We start from the raw sequence: 20676 nt of genomic DNA on the forward strand, positions 1-20676 counted from the left end.
AAGATCAAACAGCTCTTCACAGAAATCAGCTGAATACTTCAAGTCTCCATAGATTGGCATATGATGCTCATTTGCATTGGAAAGGAGCTACAGAAATCTGCCGCTGTGTGGTGAAATAAATGCAATTAAAAGACATAAACTGATACTGATACAAAATTATCTTTGTATCAGTACGACTTGTTCAAATGCAAACACTTAAAATCACTTTAGTAGTCTATTACAATAAGTCTTTGTGTCTCTTTTCCATTACTTTGTGCTCAAGGACAACTTTAAGTTAAACCCACTGATCTAAATGATTTTTGAAAACCATGATACATGGTTATATTATTATTATTATTAGTAGTAGTAGTAGTATTTAATTATATCATTTTAATGAATGATCATTTATATAGATCAGTGCTTAAAACTTGTGTATATATATTATATACTAAGTCTTAAGTTTTTATTGTTTTGCTGTTATTTATTCGTTATAATTTCTAAATGTTCTTTTATTGCTGGTTTTGATTGTTGATTTGGAGGTGCAGTTCTCTTTTTAGCCAGCCAGCGCGAGGTTGGCTTCTTTCTGCATCATTTCCTGCTGACCCGGAAGTTTTGTGCTGTGGTAAATCAACTGCGTGCTCTGTGTTTGCTGGTTGTTTTCCTCCTACTGCGTGTTTCGCTGTTTTTAATCGTTTTTAAAGTTACTCTTTCGTTTAAAAGTGCTGAATTTTACGGGAGATGGGAGTCCCCGCATTTTTCCGCTGGTTGAGTCGGAAGTATCCGTCGATAGTAGTACACTGTCTGGAGGAGAAGGTAAGACACAAACACAATAGCATCTGAAGGATTATTTCATTAATTATGTATTAATAATAATAATACACTTGCACTTAAACTTAAAAGCTTAATATTGAAATAAGCTTTACATTCCTGACGCTCACATGTGAACGAGTTCGTTTCAGATTGTTTTTGTGTTTGTTTGAGTTTATGTGGTTTTAATTTGATTCAATTTAATCTTTTTGGGCTGAATAGCCTACATGTTTACCGTAGTTAAATTCGAGATTCGACTTTCTGGTCGTGTCTCAAACACCTTGAGATGTTACTATCTCTTCTAGACCGCATTTTAGGGTGACTAGATGTGCGAGACCGCTCGAACGAGCAACCAATCACAGTGAAGTATGCAAATTTTCGTCCTATTGTGAAACTGAAGGTGCTTCAAGTCTCCACATTTCGCTTATGAACGCAGCTCTGCCATGTAAATAAATGTAGTTGGACAGTTTTTTTTTTTGTTTATGAAGGTAGATTGTTTAATATATTTATATGTAATACCTACATTTCTTATTTTCCAGGCCAAGGAGTACAATGGAATTAAAATCCCAGTTGATACCAGCAAACCGAACCCAAATGAAGTGGAGTTTGACAACCTATATCTAGACATGAATGGAATTATTCACCCGTGCACACATCCTGAGGACAAGTGAGATTTTCTCTTGTTGACATGTTTTGATGTATTTAAAGGGATAGTTCACCCAAAAATATATCCACTCGCCTTCAAGTTGTTCTAAGCCTGTATGAATTGCTTTCTTCTGCTGAACACAAAAGAAGATATTTAGAATTTAAAGAATATTGGTAACCAAACAGTTGTTGTTGTAACCATTGAGTTCCATAGTATAACATCTTGAGGCTGAGTAAATAATGACATAATTTTCATTTGTAGGTGAACTATCCCTTCAAGTGACCTTATTCAAAAAATATGTTTAACCTTTTGCAGGCCAGCACCTAAAAATGAAGATGAAATGATGGTTGCCATTTTTGAATACATTGACCGTCTCTTTAACATCGTTCGAGCGAGACGGGTTCTGTACATGGCAATTGATGGTGTGGTATGTATCATCCTTCATAATCATCTTCATAATCTTATTAGGCCAGTTTGACAACAGCACTCTATCTCTGTAGAAAAGGTAAATTCTCGATCATTGTATTGAACATTTCCTTAAATAATGCACATAAATTCAGGAGTGAGCCATTGGGCATTATTACAAACTTTGTGGTGAAATAGTTACATTTTTAACCATTTTTTTGTGTTAGAAACAATATTTTTTATTTTTCATTAAATGTTCAATTTCTTTAAACTACTTATTAAAGTTTTTTTTTTTTTTTTTACTTGCTGGAAATTATACGGCAATAATGCGTTTTTAACAGCTTTAAATTCATACATTTTTCCTGGAAGTTGATGGAAAATATATAAGCTGGAAATAAATGCACAAACTATAAGAGAATGACATTCAGTTAAAAATATTACTTTATAGTTGGTCAACAGTTTTCCAAAACTAAAAAAGGTTTAGGACTCAGGTAAACAACATGACCATCCATCATTTCTTTAATGCTCTGAAAATTAAAATAGTGCATGCATGAATTATACACACTGTAGTTGACCGTTTCAGTAAGCATTTCTTGTGCTGCTCATCGGTATTGTTTGTAGGCTCCTCGTGCCAAAATGAACCAGCAGCGATCAAGACGTTTCCGGGCATCTAAGGAAGGAGCGGAGCTTGTAGAGGAGAAACAGAAAATGAGAGAAGAAGTTATTCAGAGAGGTGAGAACAACATCATTCTCTAATCCAGGGATTCCCAAACTGGGGTTGGAAATCAGTGGGTTTGATAAAAAGCTAATAATTAAATAGTTAAAACACAATTAAAAAAAACTATGGTTTAAAACAATTAAATGCTTGCCTGAAAAAATATATATTTTGTTTACCTGCTTGTAGTATTGTCACGATACTGTAATTTCCAACTTGTTATATATACCTTGAAAAATATAGATATTCAATACCACGGGGACAAAAAGGCCATAAAGCCTACACCGCCATTCATTTTACCACCGTAATTTTGTTGTAATAGCTTACACACAACACAGGGAGACTTTTTTTATTGTTGAACTACATTTACAAAATAAATGACAAGTAAACAGTAACAAAATAAGAACAAATAAACAAATTGGAAACGGTAACAAATACAGATTTTCAGGTGGGTCTCAAATGTAAGATAACACCGGATAGTTTTCATTGTAAAAATGATTACTTGCATGTAGTGTTGTCAAAAATATCGATATTTCGAAAAAATATCGATACTGAAATATCTGAACGGTGCCAATACTAATTTCCAGAAGTATCGATACTAGCCGAGCTTTCACTTTCACTTCTCTCCAAAGGCGCGTTGACAAACACCACACGTGACGCACTCGTCTCATTCGCTCTGGTTAAATAGCAAAAGTGAAGTGAATGGAAAGATGGCGAGGGCGGCGCCCCCGCTACCGGCTTTGGTTGATTGATAAAGAACATCGCGAGCGGGCATGTCGGAGAATAGCACGGACACGCGTAAAAACACACCGCGAGCGGGCATGTCGGAGTCGGAGAATAGCGTGGACACGCGCTTCACACTGCGAGCGGGCATGTTGGAGAATAGCGCGCGTATGTCAGAGAATAGCGCAGACACGCGCTTCACACTGCGAGCGGGTATGTCAGAGAATAGCGCAGACACGCGCTTCACACTGCGAGCGGGCTGCGGGCACCCAAAAGATTGTTTGACAATCAATAATCCCTCACATCACTCATTTTTTAAAAATGATTTTATAGGTGTAAACAGACTTAAGGAACAGGCTCCAGGGGTACCATTTAGCAAGCATAGAGCTACGCTCAGCATCAGGGGTGTTTGTTGTTTGGACAGACCTTTCCCCACTGCTAAAAAATCCTAAAGGAAACACTGTAACTTTTCTCATTTTAACTTTTCTGAAACATTAACAGATAGAACTCGGGACATTTTTGTTCATGTAAAATATACCTCATTGTCATGACTTGTTATATTTAGCTTTAAAAATAAATAAATACCCCCTTAATATTGTGGCAGTTTTTTTCCCTGTGGTATCGAAAATGGTATCGAATATCGATATTTTTCAAGGTATCGTATCGAAGTTAGAAATTCTAGTATCGTGACAACACTACTTGCATGTAAAGTTACAAAAGTCAAGAGCAGTAAATTATTTTCTTAGTTTTTTTAATAACATGATAGACATCAGCTGGTTTATTAGGCTGCTGTCACTTTAAGAGCTTATGCACTGATTCAATTTACTGTTATACAACATGGGTTACTTTTCTCAACTATTTCCGTTCAAAAACGTACTATATTTACCTGAATACTTGGCAAGTCAGGCAGTTTGACCATTTAAGCACAATAAGCCACGAAAAATAAGTAAATTTGGTTCTCGTGAGCTGAGAGGCGACTTTATGAGAGCGCCACTATCAGTGCTGCACGCACTTTTGGTGTGAGCGCGAAACCTGCGGGATGACTATTCAACCGGTGCGAATGAGACTAGGCATGTCCCAAATTCACCGACGGAGAGAAGAGGGAGCGAGAACGTGCAGTTGGTATCAGTGTATCAATACTGCAGAAATTAGGGAGTACTGGAATCATTTCAGTATCGATACATATCTATTTTTTGACAACACTACCTGCATATCATCTGTCCATTAACAAACATCAGAGAACCATGAACATGCAAAATGTTAAAGAATTAGTTCTCCTCAAAATGAAAATGTCCTAATAATTTACTCACCCCAATGCCATCCAAGATATCCATGTCTGTCTTTCCTCAGTGGAAGAGAAATTAAGTTTTTTGAGGAAAACATGTCTGGATTTTTCTTTGAAAAATGGACTTCAATGGCAACCAACGTTTTGAAGTCCAAATCAATGCAGTTTCAAAGGTCTTTAAAGTGCTTAAACCGGCTGTGCACGATCACAGCTGAGGAAGAGGGTCTTATCTAGCGAAACGATAGGTAATTAAAAAGAAAGAAAAAAAATGATATACTTTTTAACTACAATTGTTTGGATTGAGCTGATCTGCAACACGCCGGGAACTACGTCATCACGTTGAAAGGTCACGCTCGATGTCGCCGGCGGAAGTACCGCCCCACTGTTTACAAAGCGACCAATAATATGACACAAAGACATAAACATGTCATTCAACACAATACTATTTGAACTATCCTCCTTCGCACAGTTGCTTTGTAAACAGTGGGGTGGTACGTCCGCCGGTGACATCGAGCGTGACCTTTCAACGTGAAAATCCAGAAATGTTTTCCTCAAACTTCATTTCTGAGGATAATTTCTTGAATAACTGAGGAAAGAAAGACCTGGATGGCATTGGGGTTAGGACATTTTAATTTTGAGGTGAACTAATCCTTTAATATTAACTTAAAATCTTAGGGTGTACTTCAAATAAATATTTTTAGTCAGGGTTTTGGCTGACAAATAGTTTGGGAATCCCTGCACTAATATGTTAAAGTTAGACTAAATGAGCACAATTTTATTTGGTGTTTGTGAAGCATTGCTTCTCTAGTTTCCCTGCTTGATTAATGCTTCTCTCTTTAGGTGGTTACCTGCCACCTGATGGAATTAAAGAACGTTTTGACAGTAACTGCATCACCCCTGTAAGTGTTCATACTTTTTGGATGGTTTAATGAAGTTGTGTGTCCTCTTATGTACTGGCCAAACAGCATGTCATCCTGATTGTGTTTCACTATTGACATCTACTGTTTTGTGTTTAGGGAACCGAGTTCATGGATAATTTGGCCAAATGTTTGCGATATTACGTCTCAGACAGACTGACCAATGATCCTGGGTGGCGCAATGTCACAGTAGGCCATACGACTACTCAAATGAACCAATTAAAATGTGAGTTTTTATTTTGCTGTGGGATATAATCAATAAATATCTACTTTGTCCTTCAGGTTTTCTTGTCAGACGCCAGTGTTCCTGGTGAAGGAGAGCATAAAATTATGGATTTCATCAGGAGACAGAGAGGTAGAGCTGAAAACTCATTTTGTGATTGTGACATTTTGTGAACAAATTGTGATGGTCTTTTGAAATATTGCTTTGATTTGTGGTATGATTATTATTTGAAGCCTTTTCCTCTAGTGTTCTGTTTTAAATAAACAACTATCCCACAGATGCTTTAGGATAAGTCTAGTATTAAGTCTAAAATGTGGTTGGCAAAGAGCTTCACTTGTCTAATGTGTCATTCGGGTCTGTTTCTTTTTCAGGTCAGCCAAATCACGACCCAAACACACATCACTGTCTCTGTGGAGCTGATGGTAAAGTGTTTTTTTTCTTTCAAAGGCATTAAAGTGAATTTGGCCATCTAGTTTAGATTTTAGTGAGCATAATTCTGAAAGTGTGTACTTAAATACTTGTTTCTAAAAGTCATTGTAACGAAATAATAAATTCATCCATGCACTAACTTGCTCTTCCTGTGATGTGCTCACTTGATGTCGTAGACGTCCACTTAGTGCATTAATACTACAGACATGATGTTTTGCATCAAGTCCCTTTATACATACTAATAACACCAGATTTAATTAACCCCTCTCATGATCTCATAATCGTGTTCTGTAGCTTAAAGTCACCATGAAATGGTAGTACAGTGCTCATTACATGATGCAATCAACAACCAATGGATAAAATTAAAAGTTTTTTCTCTCGTTTGATAGCATTTCAGTTGGAAATATCAGAATACGGTGGTAAATTCGGTAATAACGTCCATTTCATGCTGACTTTAGGTTGCAGAACATGATTATGAGAGGGTTTTATTAAATCTATTTGGGTTTATTAGTATGTATAAAGGGACTTGATGCAAAACATTGTAGTATTAATGCACTAAGTGGACGAATGAGGAAACCTATATTGCATCTGATTACTCTGGAGAGAAGATACTTCAATATATGAATCTGACTGAAAGCTGTTCTTCAATTTGTGAAGAACATTGACTGCATGTTTGTTATACAAGCGTTTTGTCTTTGTACTCTCTGGATTTGCCATTATCTGAAACTTTCCTAGCTATAAAGGATTTATTTTGAACTGTCTATAATGAAACACTTTGAATAATTTAATAATTACATGTTTAATTTTCTCTTTTTTCCCCTGTCTAGCTGATTTGATAATGTTGGGTTTGGCGACACATGAACCCAACTTTACCATTATAAGAGAAGAGTTTAAACCCAACCAACCCAGACCCTGCGCCCTGTGTAATCAGATGGGCCATGAGATCAAAGACTGTCAGGGACTGGCCCGAGAAAAACAGGGCGAGGTAACAGACTCGTCCTCTCCATCCCTGTGCCCAGAACTTTACCTCAATTTATTGTGAACGTGTTTGTGATTGTTTTGTCTCCCCTCTCAGCATGATGAATTTGCAGACAAACTTCCAGTATCAGAACAGGAGTTCATATTCATCCGACTGGCTGTGTTACGAGAGGTTTGTTCCAGTTTTGCTTTGTTTTTAACATTGTCGAAATTTGGATTATTATTTTAAGTCAATAAACGGAAGTTGCAATAGTCTGTTCTTCCCTATTGTGATGTATATCAGAGAGAAACAGCTTCTGGAACAAGAACAAATGTAGGGCGGGGCTTGATTTTGTCTGAGGGGAATTGATTGGATGGTTGTGGTTTGCTATTGGTGGATCTCATGTGAGTGACAGTTTGCTCCGCCCTCATCAGAGAAGAGATGTCGCTGCAAGAGGCAGGGGGAAATATTTAGATTCAAGATTACAAGGGCACATCAATTTATAAATAAATTATAATACATTCTGCTATATTTATTAACACACAAGTTAATAGAATTCCATTAAAACAACAATTGTCAATTTTGATTTCATGGTCACTATAAACTAGATTTTTATGCTTTATAAGGAAAATGTTTGAATGTGCAAAATTTGCTGCCACAAAGTATTGTGAATTGTACAAAATACCAAGTTGGTGGAAAAAACAGCATGTATATTTATGTAAACGTGTGTCTGTATATAATGTTTTTTTGCTCCACAGTATCTGGAGAGGGAGTTAACGATGGCCAGCCTGCCGTTTCCATTTGACTTTGAACGAAGCGTCGATGACTGGGTGTTTTTGTGTTTCTTTGTGGGAAACGACTTCTTGCCCCACTTACCATCTCTTGAGATCAGGTACACTCACAGAAGACACTTTTGTTGTTTCATTGTGCGTTCACAGTGAGTTCTGACTCTAGTTTGTCTTCGAACAGAGAGGGCGCCATCGATCGTCTGGTTGGCATCTACAAAGATGTTGTTCATAAGACTGGGGTGAATATTTACACGTCCATATATCTCATGCTTGAAGTCAACATGAATTTGCATTCATTTAATATTATTTACTATGATGTGACCATGATTTTATCCATCTGGAATTGATTGAAGGGAGAAATGTTTAAATGCACTATATGAATAGGTTTTTTTTCTCTCTCTCTATAGGGCTACTTAACAGAAAACGGCTTTGTCCATCTCGAGCGAGTAGAGCTCATTATGCAAGCCGTAGGGGTGGCCGAGGACAACATCTTCAAAAAGCGCAAAGACGACGATGTGAGACTGCACAATAAATGTTTGCTGTCAACACTGCGCTGCAGAGGGCTTGTGACCTCTGACCCATTACACTGATTTTGATACAGAAATGTGCACTTCATCAGTTCATAATAGGCTTTTATATCCTGCAGGAGAGTTTTAAGCGGAGAATGAAGGATAAGAAGAAACGGATGAAAGTGAGTGAAAATGTGCTTTTGTTGTAGCAATTTTAAAAAAACGTTGAGGTTTTGCAATAATTCCTTTTGAAATGTTAACAACATGCATAAACCCACAGTTCCTTTGAAAGCCAGTGAGTTGAATCAATTCACAAGGTCATTTAATTCAGCTGACAGCGGCTGAATAGTTACTCGCATTGAATGTGCAATTATATTATGCAGATAACAGATTTTTATGGGGGTGATTAGTAAGACTGGATAATAAAGCTACATTTTTTTATAAATTTTTTTTTTTATAAAACATTGTTTTATAAAAAAATAAATAAATGATTAAACAATTTGGGAACACTTTACAATAAGCGGTACATTTGTAAACATTAGTTAACTAACTAGGAACACTATATTCTTACAGCCTTTATGTTAGTTCACACTGCATTAACTAATGTTAACAGATGCAACTTTTGATTTTATACATGTATTAGTAAATGCTGAGATTAACATTAAGATGAATAAATGCGGTAGAAGTAAAGTTCATTGTTAATGTTAACAATGCAGTTACCAAATGAAACCTTATTGTAAAATGTTACCAACTATTTTTATGCACCAATACAACAAAACATAAATTAATATAACAGCAAGTATGTAGGTAGGTATGTAATTCGCTGGTTAAGTTGCTTAAAAATCACCATTTAATTTAACCAGTAAAATCATAATATATTAATACCAGCATAATAAATAGACATAATCATATATGTAATTTTTTTTTGTTAACTTGTTAATTGCTCTCTTCCCAGGCGCAGCAGGGTCCATCATTTGTCCCTCGTGGTCAGTTTGCCCCTCAGGCGCTGGGCGGCAGAGACCGACCCATGGCAGTGCAGAACGCCAGACATTCCGCGTATGAGATGAGGATGCAGGGCAACCAGCGCAATCAGGTCTGCCGTCACACTGTCTTTGTGATTGTCAATATGAGCTACAGTAGCTTAACATGAGCGCAGCTGTGAAAAAAACACTTCTATAGACCTTATGTAGCCGTGCTCCTTGTCTTTTGTATTCCGGTCTGTATTTTCACAGCGATCTTGTGTATTTTATGATTGAACGGCTAGTTTTGAAATCTTCTGACATTTAAGACATCTGATTTAAACATTACAATCCTCATGATAACTTTCGTTAACTTTACATTAAGTAAATCCACTTCAAAAGCTAATTACTCCTGGACAGCAATGCCATAGAGATATACAGAGCGACCGCAAAAACTGAAGTTCAAAGACAATATTCTGAAGATGCTGCGTCCTCGTTTCTCTCGTGCGTAAGGTCTACAAAAGCGTAAAGACGTACATTTTGAAAAGGCAAAGTATATGAAAATCAAAATGCTAGATTATGTTCTTAATTTCTTTTGAGGCAATGAACTAGAAAGCTTTGCAAATTATGTACACCGTTTTTCCAAGTCAGTAAGATTAAAAAAACAAAACAACTTTTATTCAGCAAGGATCTATTAAATTGATCGGAAGTGATAGTAAAGACATTTTTAATGTTACAAAAGATTGCCTTTGTTTTTTTCTATAATTTTTTTTCTGTTTTTGTTTTTATATTCATCAAATAATCCAGGGGAAAAAATCCATTGCATTGTTTCCATGCAGAAAAAAAGAAAAATGAAGCTGCAAATCAGCATATTAGAATGATTTCTTAAGGATCATGTGATTGTGACACTGAATTAATGATGCTGAAAATTCAGCTTTGCATCATAGGAATAAATGACATTATATTCACATAGAAAAGTTATTTTAAATTGTAATAAAATATTTCACAATATTACTGCTTTTACTGTAGTTTCCGATTGGTGTAGGATTTGGAGTATTTCGGCTATTAGATACGATTTCTTAAAGTTTTGGTCACAACTTGTTGCTTAAACAACCTCCGAGCTCATTTGTGTTTTTGTGCAATGAGTACATTAGTGTTAAACACATTCTCTTCACTGGCAGAACTCGTCTGCTGCAGTCTATTGCTGCTTTTGTATGACTTTCATGCTTATTTTGTCACCTTGGTTGGATGAGCTGTTTCTGTATTTTTCAGGAAGCAGCTCAGTCCTTGAGAGCCATGATCAAAAATGGGAAGGCATGTATTTTTTCTGCGCTTTGTACAACATTTTTGAAAGGGCTTTATACTTTAGCTTTTGACAAACCACCTCAGGAAACATGACTGTCATTGATTTAGTGTATAAACCGCATCACTGTCCTTCCTCTCAGAGTGTTGCTGAAACCAGTGACAGCGCGGATACCCGTGGTGTGAAACGTAAAGCAGAGGACAGTGACAGCGAACCAGAACCAGAAGATGTGGTCAGGTAACAACACAACTTTAGGAATTCAATTCACATTTATTTGTGTAACACTTTTCACAATACATAGTTTCAAAGAAACCTCACAGAAAATGCGTGTTTCTACAGTCACCGCTGATAACAAATTGCTTTACATTTCTGGAGATATGGACATTACAATTTACAGTTCTAAGATGATACAAATCATGCAGTTAGCTAACATGTATTTATTTAGGCAGTCAGTCAGTAAAGCCGTTATTAAAAGTTGTATTTAGGGATGGTCCACAATGTTGAGTAGCTGTCAAATAACTTTTTTATTTTGGTAATATTTTACTATGGACTCTTTTCTCATTTCTGGGCTCCACAGAAGCAAAAATCATCATAGTTGGATACATTTCTATAGTGGTGAAAAGAAACATAAAATATAATATTTGCATTTCCATTTGCTCCAATTGGAAAAGAAAAAAACCCACAATAGACGTTTCTATGACAAAAATATTTTGGAGATTTATTACAGTGGTCACAAGAAAGATGTCATGCAGCAGTATTAACTTGTTTTCAGTCATTTAATGCCAATATAGTGTTAAGCCGGGCATACACGGTGCGTTTTTTGCTGTTGCACAAGCGTTCAGGCGATTACAATAGAAAGCAGTTATTTTAAATTTGTCATTTTTCACAGTATTACTGTTTTTACTGTAGTTTTGATCAAATAAATGCAGCCTTAGTGAGATGAGAAGAGACTACTTTTTAAAAAAAACATGTATATATATATTGTATTTTTGGATTATTAATTCATTAGGTAAATAGTCCATCTTTCTAGCATTTATCTTGAGACTTAGTTTTTCTCCCTTTCTGAATACAAGAGTGTATCATATGTAAAGGTCTGGTGAGTCTAAAACGAGCTTATTATACTAGCGTTCCTTAAGACTGCTTTTTTGACTAGTCGTTAATGACACTATTGTCTTAGAGCTGCAGAATTTGTATTTGTCTCATAGGTTATTTAATGAAGTTTGCATATTGATTGTTACCTACCTGTTTATTATTGTGAAGCTGCTTTGAAACTATCTATTTTATAATGTTCTATAGAAATAAAGGTGACTTGACTTCCACAAATCTCAGTGCGAGTCGTGCAGGAGTCTCTCTGTGATGCGTGTCCGTACAGCCAGTGATTAATACAGCAAATGTTTCAGTGATTAGCTTTCCAACGCGGTCTAAATCGATTGGGTTCAATTGGTATTCATGGAGGTTTTCCGTGTCCCCGGTGGGATGCTGTAGAGGTTACACTAGACAGATGCAGCTCATCCTTGATTATGTGAGCTGCATTTCCAGAGCATGTCAAAATATCCTGACCAGCGCTAAGGTGGAAAACAAGTTTCCCATCGCCCCTTAATGGAGCCCGTCAAAGTGGGAAATTCTCATAGGCGTGCATATGCATAAAAGTGAACCTGCTCAATTTGGCACAGGAGTGGCTGGTTTGTGTTTAATGAATTCAGGCCTTTCTTTGGAGAAGATGACAAACTGAGGCGTGTGTATCTCTGTGACTGTGTTATAAATGTTTTGCACAGGTTATGGGAGGACGGCTGGAAACAGCGTTACTACAAAACCAAATTTGATGTGGATGCGACGGACGATGAGTTTCGTAAGAAAGTGGTGAAGTCGTACGTGGAGGGCCTGTGCTGGGTGCTCCGGTACTACTATCAGGTAAATCACTGGTACACACACACCTGAACCTGAAGGTTTATAGTCTTTAGCCCTTTTAAACCGGCTGTGTCGTCGCCGACACATACCAGCAAGCTGTATTCATCTTACCGTAACTCTTCAAAACCATTCAAATTGCCCCTGACATCAGACAACATGCACTTTTTGGCAAATGACAGCCGCTTTCTGACATGGCGGGCAGGATTTGAACAGAGATACGAAGCGTGGCAAGTTAGTGTTTTAACAATTACAAGTAATAAGTTTAATGGCGAATGAAGTGGTAGACAGCAGAAGAGGGGATTGGGATGATTTTTGATGAAACTTGGGAGGCGGATGAGCGTTACTCTTTCACGCATCTTGTGATGTGTGCGTGCCTGTGTATGCATGCATTTGTATATGTGTGCGTCCTAAAAGTCCTAAATGAAAGCTGTGCAATCCAATATCACAAAAAGACTTGAATATATGTTATTAGTTAATTTTTCAACTTTTTTAAGTGTTAGTTTCTTTCGTTCGTGTTTTTTTTATTTTTTTATAAAAATAAGCAAAACATTAATTTTTTTTGTCTATTTAAATATTCTATTTCTATTTACAAACTTGCCACACACAGTAATGGCCAATAACTGTAATTTGTTAAAAGCCAATTATTTTCTGAAAAAGATGTAGATCAAAAAATCTACATATGTGAAAAACACCTATTTTAGCTTCAGGTTCTGAAGGGTTAGAGTTGACCAGTTATTACTGCAATATTTTATTAAATGGATATTCCACTTCATGCTCTCCTTGTGCAATGTTATGCAATTGTGAGCCTTAAAGGGATAGTTCACCAAAAAATTTAAATTGTCAATTACTCACCCTAAATTAAATCTGTACATCATATAAAGCGATCTTGTCTCTTCAGAAAATTTGGACTAAACCACTCAATTCATATGGATTAGTTTTACGATCTCTTTATTAACCTTTTGAAGCATCAATGGGGTAGCTGTCAATAGAGGGACAGAAAGCTCTCAGATTTCATCAAAAAGATCTTCATTGTGACCTTGGGTCACAAAACCAGTCATAAGTCGCACAGGTATATTTGTGGCAATAGCCAATAGGTCAAAATTATAGATTTTTCTATGTTCTATGAAGATATTTTGTAAATTTCCTACCGATAAAATGTTTTAGATTTTATTTTTCTGAGTGAATGCAGCACAATCGCGAACATAAATGGACAACTTTTAAAGGAGATTTTCTGTTTCTATTTGTTTTGCCCCCTCAGATTCCAGATTTTCAAAAAATGTATCTCGGCCAAATATTATCCTAACAAACCATACATCAATGGAAAGCTTTTTTATTCAGCGTTGTATAAATCTCAATTTAAAAAAAATTACCCGTGTGACTGGTTTTGTGGTCTATGGTCACATTTGTGTTACGAAGATGAACAAAAGTCTTACGAGTTTGGAATGACAAGAGGGACTCGAGGGTAATTAATGACAGATTTAAACATTTTGGGTCAACTAACAAGCTCACAATTGGTTGGTCCACAGCTCAGCTTCAGTTCCTGAAGCCATTATGAATATAACGCATGGAGATGCACCGGTTTGCCGGCCATAAATGGGAACTGGTTGGGTTTTTCCCCAAAAACATTTCCCCTCGTTTTTTTTGGGCCGATGTCTATTCCGGACTTGTGCACAAACTGCATTGCTATCATTTTCCAAATTGTAATTTGTGGATGAAAATGAGACACACCGAAAACCGATGCAAAGAAGAGAAGAGACGCTCACTGTTCAGAAAATTAGAAATATTGATGGGGGATTTATATGAATGCATCTCTGAAGGAAACTTGCGGGTTCATAAGCGCCACCTACTGTCAGAGTGAATTTGCGTTTTCATTTGGTCCGTCTGCTGTGTTTGTTTTGTGCAGGTGTCTTATGTAGCATAATTTAACAAGTCTAAAGTCAGACCATTGTGTTTTTGCTTTAATTTTAAAATTATTCAATTTAAATTAGATTTAATTTAAAAACAACTGCTCATACTACATGTGTGTAGCATCTTTGTTTGGATCATGATTGCATTCAGTGGTTGCCTCTAATTTTAAATGGCTACAAATATTTGTTTAAGCTCAGATTGGCATGTTCTTGAGCAAATAAACAAATACTTTTGTTAATTTTATTAACAAATAAATGTTGGTCATTTTGGGTAATTACCCAAAAGGGGTAAAAATGGGTAATTTTATACCCTTAAAAAAATAGGCCAATTTGCTTGTAAACAAATCTGAATCGCCAATGAAAAATCATGATCGGTGCATCACTAATTACACACTTATTTCCTACCTTTTATTCTTTTCACTTATGAGTTTCCACAATCTGTTTTAAAGTAGATCCAGGAAATGTTTACAGAATATCCTCCGCTTTATGTTTGTTCATCAGATCTAGGATCAAACAGCTTTGCGCTGCTCTTTGAGCCAGTTAGTGTTATCTAGTTGAGTTTTAATGCAGGGTCTTGATCTTTAGCTTTAAATTCAGTCATTAGAGCTCCGTTCTCTTCAGTAGATCTCTGGTTGATTAGAGTTTCGTGTGCAGGGATTTGTCCGCAGTAATTGGAGCTCTATATATATGCGTGGCCTGCACTCGCTCCATGTGCTCGCGGATGAGAGCCGTCCCACGGGAACCGCTGAACAGATTCGTTATGGAGTCTCGCTGCTGTGTGAGATGTGTTTGCTCCTTTCTGCCACACATTCGCTGATACACACACACACACGCACAGAGAGAGACACAGACGCTGGCAAATGGTAGATGTTCAGGGGCAGATCTCCACATGGCTTTTATTTTGCCATATTAGGGTGTCTATTTTTTCATTTGGGGTGTCAAGTATAATTTCTATTGCATGGATTTCTTGCACCTTTTTGCCACTTGACAATGTCAATTCTAATGCAGGAAATTAATAGATCGGTTGACTATATAAAGCAGAAAGCTGCCACTTTACAAATGTCTTCTCTCATAAATATGATTTATCCCAAAAAAATTGTCAAAATTGTTAGTGATTGTTTTATGATGTTACGCTTGGGCCTTTGATCCATTGTGTGTATCTTCAGAATATTTTAAAGCAAGACGTTACTGGAGGAGAGCTTATGTCTTTTTTTGTTTTGATATAAGGTAATGAACTATTATACAGTTTATACAGTTCAAAGAAGGCCTATTAATAATTAGATAATAAAATACAGTTTGAAGCATAAATATTTAAACCTAGTGTACTTTTTTTTTTTTTGGTCTAATTTAATAAAATAATTAATTTTGTATGGCACCTATCCCTTTATTAAGGGAAAATGCGTTATTTGCATTGTGCCCGTAAGCTTTTTTTTTTTTTAAATTTACTTGGGAGCAAATGTGCTAATTCGGAACAAAGTGTCACACCCTGAAAAGTATTTATAAAAAATAAAAAAAATAAACGTTTTTTAGCTTTAAGCTCACAATTGTGATTGTGGTGTGTTTCTGTATGTATGTGTATATATATATATATATATATATATATATATATATATTTATAAAAAAATCTGCTAAATGCGACAAAGGCACGAAGATATTAGGCTATTAACATTTTCTATACAGCTGCTTTTGAAACCGTTTTGTGAAAAGCGCTATTTAAATTATTAATAAACTATATTTACCTACATATGTTGTTTACAGAATGTAAAAATGCCACACATGAACTTCATAAACGGCTTTGAGTGATGAGACTGATGTATCTTTTGAAAAGATTCATTGTAATGTACCATTTGAAAGAACTGATTTTCAGATATTGAGTGTAAAACTCAGTAGAAAAAATGGCAGAGGTCTGACGCTGACAAAATTGCCCCTCTTTTCTTTATTGCATTTTTCTGGTTGGTGTTGGATCAGTTTTTGGGAGGTTGTACATTTTAAAAGCGGATCTACTTTTTAAAAAAAATCACAATTGTAAATATTTGAGTGCGCTAGCATGTTAATGACCTGAAAGGTAATAGACATGGACTAAATCCACAAATTTTGGTGTTTCATGAGTGTGTTTGTGTGTCTTTTGTTAAAGCCCTTTTGGTTCTCTCTTAAACTGTCTGGTCTAAATGCCCTCTGGAGTGTTAATTGAGCTGTAAATGTGATGGTGTATCAAGGTCTCCCATTGAAAGGGCTAATGGAAGAGGTCTTAAAAATGACTTGGGTTGAAGGTCTTTCAAAATCGAGCATTTCTGATTGAAGTAACTGAAGATGTATTTAACTTGTCTTTGTGTGGTACGACAGACGGTCTCTGAGTGTCTGGGTTTTTTTTATTTGTCACAGGGCTGCGCATCCTGGAAGTGGTATTTTCCCTTTCATTATGCTCCGTTTGCCTCCGACTTCAAAGACATCAAGGGCATGTTCAGCGATTTCGAGAAAGGGACCAAACCGGTAATTTGAAACGCATTGCATGGTCACACAAACTCTGTAATGCGTGATTTCTTTCGTGTTTTGATTTGTCCTTGTGTTTCTGATGTGTTGACTCTTGATTTGCACAATGTCATCATATTTCTTCATGTGCAGTTCAAACCTTTGGAGCAGCTCATGAGTGTGTTTCCTGCTGCCAGTGGAAACTTTCTGCCGACGACATGGAGAGCTCTGATGACTGACCCAGTGAGTGGCAGATTTACTTCTGAAACTGTTTTCACAGTGCATTAAACTTCCTTATACTACAGGGCCGTGTAATGCTTGAATCTGATTGGTTGACGAACGTTCTAAGGTGTGCAATTATTTTCAAGGAAATGCACGGCTAAAGTAGTTCCGGCAGGTCTTGACCGCATTACAGCTCCATATCACTTCGCGTAGATGGCTGTAATAACAGAAAATAGGATACAATTCATAACAAGAAAAGCTTGTTAAAGCTTTAACGCTATACTACGGGAATTTCTTGCTTTTCAACCGCGGTAAGAAAAAATCCATACCGTCCCAGCCCTACATGCAGTTTAATTTTAATAAATAGTGTATATAGTTCTATCTATAATCAATAGAAAATTAAACTATATAAATAAATTGATAGTCCTGCTGCATGGGTTTTCGTAATTATTGCAGATAATATAACAAATAAATAATTATTGATAGGCCTATACTTGTTAAAAGGGCTTTAATTTATTAGGCTAGTCTACTGTCACGAATAGAAAAAAGAAAAAAAAGAGTTAATTAATTTAAACGAATTGATCTCTAATAATTCAATGGCCTGTCGTCAATTATTCCTTGCATAATGTGCACTGGAAACATAGGATAGGATGCTGTAGGATTTACTTAGAAAAAATGTTCACTCAAATTGCTATTAAGTTTCACAAATAATTACAAAGAAATGGCAAGTAACTGGACTTTCAAAAAGTGAAACTTTGATTTTTGGGAATTTGATTTATAAATCAGGCATGGATCTGCGGATTTATTCAACATATTCATTTATTTAAATTCAGTTATATCTATCATTAAATGTTATGAGACAAGCAATTGGAAATTCTACTTAAAATACGATTTAAAAGTTGCCTTTTTTTTATTCAATTATTTTGCATATTTTAAAAAGGATTAAAGAAACATGCACACTTAAAAAAAAAAAAAAAAAAAAAAAAAAGCCTAACCCTCCATAGTCGTGCACAATAACACCAGAGACATTTGAGAGTGTAAAAACCAATAATTTCTACATGTTCTTTCTCTTTGTAACTCTTTAACAGGAATCCTCAATCATTGATTTCTACCCTGATGACTTTGCCATTGATTTGAATGGGAAGAAATATGCCTGGCAGGGTCAGTGCTTATCCTTGAGCTTCCCCGTCTGAACAGAAAAATGAGTGCTGTATTGTTTTCAGTCATTGTGAGTTTGGTCTTCTCCTCATGACAGGTGTTGCTTTGTTACCGTTTGTGGACGAGCGGAGGTTATTCGCAGCGTTGGCAGAGGTCTACCCTGAATTGACCTACGAGGAGGGTGAGGCATATACCTTCATAATCATAGCCAATAAACAGTCGAGCAGAAATACTTTCCAATCATGTTCGGTCCTTAACTCTTTCCCTGCCATTTGACCAAAATTTTGTCCGTGTTTTCGGTTATACGTTAGGGGGCGCTATTATGCATCTTCTGAAAGAGTACTGAATCTCCTGATCAAATCAGGCAAAGAAGAATCAGAAACAAGTGGTAGCATATGTTAGCAGATGCATATGTAAAATAATACGATCATCAACATAAAACAGAATATAAATCAAAACGGCCTAATGTTAGTTAGTTAGTTAGTTAAACTTTATTGTCCTTAAAGGCAATTCTTTGTGTAGACAGCAGTAATAGCAGTAGTATACACATACACATAATAACAACACAACACATAAATTACCGTAAATTACAAAAAATCATTTAAAAACTTAATTGCCGCCGGTATGAAAGAATTTCTGTATCTATTTGATTTACACAATGGGAGTCTGAATCTCCGCCCTGAAGGAAGGAGTTGAAATTCAGCACACAATGGATGAGTAGCATCAGAAAGCACTACCTGGCCCTTCCTAGTTGTCCTGCACTCATAAATCTGTGAGATAGTCCTTAAATCGGTCCCCACTATCTTGCTGCACATTGTCACAATGCTTGTCAGCTTCCTCCTGTTCTTTATATTAAGGTTACCATACCAGCAGACAATGGAAAAACTTAAAACGGCTTCAATAAAGCATGTATAAAACATTTTCATAAAAGAAACATCCATGTTAAAAAGTCGAAGTTTCCTTAAAAAATGCATACGCTGAAGAGCTTTTCCTCTAATTATATCAGTATTTTCCTCAAATTGTAGTTTATCGTCAATTATAGTCCCCAAATATTTATATTGTTTAACTACTTCTACCTGCTGTCCCTTTATAATAGAAGGCAACACAGGTGCAGAGCTCTTCTTACGGAAGTCAATAAACATCTCTTTTGTTTTTGAAGCATTAATATTTAAAAATGAATCATCACACCATTGAATAAAATTATCGATCACTGGCCCAACATCTGGCTCAGACTCAGTGAGAAGAGACACAATCACAGAGTCGTCCGCAAATTTAACAATGTGTCTCCCATTAAAAACACTACGACAATCATCGGTGTATAAAGAAAACAAAAGAGGAGACAAAACGCAACCTTGTGGCGTACCCGTGGAGGACATCAAAATATTCGACAACACTCCATTGACCCTTACTCTTTGGGATCTATTAGTTAGAAAATCCACCAACCAGCACACAATATTTAAATCCAGTTGAAAAGTATCAATCAATTTCTTTGCCAAAATGTGAGGCTGAACACAATTAAAAGCGGAAGAAAAATCTATAAAAAGCAAACGTGCATGACTTTTCTTACCTTCTAAATGTCCTAAAATCATGTTCAACAAGGTACAAGTAGCATCATCAACTCCTCTACCAGATCTATATGCAAACTGCATAGGATCAAGTGCTGGCTGTGTTAGGGTTAAAATCTCCTTCCTTACTATTTTTTCAAAAGATTTCATAATCAAGGAGGTTAATGCAACAGGTCTGTAGTCTTTAAGAGAAGAAGAATTTCTTTTTTTCGCAATTGGTACCACAATGGCATCTTTCCATAAACGAGGGACTTTAGAAAGTTTTAATGATTCATTAAAAATAAATGAATAAATCCCTGAAAGCTGCTCTGCACAGTTTTTCAACAACCTACCACCAATGTGGTCAGGGCCTGGACTCTTTCCAACCTTGACCTGACTAAAACAGCTACGTACATCAGCCTCATTAATTTGAATTTTAACAGGAGTGTTCTGAATCACAGATTTTCCCCTATAATCAGACAATTCTCTTGAAAAATCATGATTGTCAAAACGTACATAAAACGAATTAAAAGCATCTGCTAATTCATAATCAGATTTCCCTCCTAAACTAATACATTTCTTCTTCTGTTTAGTTCCTATAATAGACTTCACTCCGTCCCAAGCTACATGAGACTTTCCATTTGTGAACATAGTTTCTATCTTTTCCTTGTACCGCAATTTTGCTGATTTCACCTCATTTCTAACTTGTTTATTGGCCTCTTTGTACCGAATACTGTCGCCTTGTTTAAAATAAATATTCCTTAAATTAATAGAACTTTTAACTTGTTTAGTAATCCAAGGCTTATTGTTTGGAAAAACTAT

General features: G+C 36.1%; 1 protein-coding gene across 2 annotated transcripts in view; it reads left to right on the forward strand.

Moving 5' to 3' along the window:
* Positions 1-515: 515 nt before the first annotated feature.
* The window catches only part of xrn2 (5'-3' exoribonuclease 2), a 35414-nt gene continuing 15253 nt past the window's right edge, over positions 516-20676 (forward strand). The window contains exons 1-22 of one of the 2 annotated variants that reach the window (XM_079583463.1): positions 516-792; positions 1326-1453; positions 1748-1859; positions 2459-2570; positions 5401-5459; positions 5577-5666; positions 5760-5832; positions 6072-6122; positions 6957-7114; positions 7205-7279; positions 7846-7979; positions 8057-8114; positions 8283-8390; positions 8522-8566; positions 9340-9477; positions 10616-10657; positions 10789-10883; positions 12422-12557; positions 16844-16951; positions 17084-17173; positions 18241-18313; positions 18408-18491. In XM_079583463.1, coding sequence (XP_079439589.1) covers positions 718-792; positions 1326-1453; positions 1748-1859; positions 2459-2570; positions 5401-5459; positions 5577-5666; positions 5760-5832; positions 6072-6122; positions 6957-7114; positions 7205-7279; positions 7846-7979; positions 8057-8114; positions 8283-8390; positions 8522-8566; positions 9340-9477; positions 10616-10657; positions 10789-10883; positions 12422-12557; positions 16844-16951; positions 17084-17173; positions 18241-18313; positions 18408-18491 — 2044 coding nt within the window. In that variant the 5' untranslated portion in view covers positions 516-717. The remainder of the gene's footprint in view (positions 793-1325; positions 1454-1747; positions 1860-2458; positions 2571-5400; positions 5460-5576; positions 5667-5759; positions 5833-6071; positions 6123-6956; positions 7115-7204; positions 7280-7845; positions 7980-8056; positions 8115-8282; positions 8391-8521; positions 8567-9339; positions 9478-10615; positions 10658-10788; positions 10884-12421; positions 12558-16843; positions 16952-17083; positions 17174-18240; positions 18314-18407; positions 18492-20676) is intronic. The other variant, XM_079583464.1, reaches the window with a different exon arrangement.

This window comes from Phoxinus phoxinus (assembly GCF_949152265.1).
Source record: "Phoxinus phoxinus genome assembly, chromosome: 16".
Lineage (NCBI taxonomy): Eukaryota > Metazoa > Chordata > Actinopteri > Cypriniformes > Leuciscidae > Phoxinus > Phoxinus phoxinus.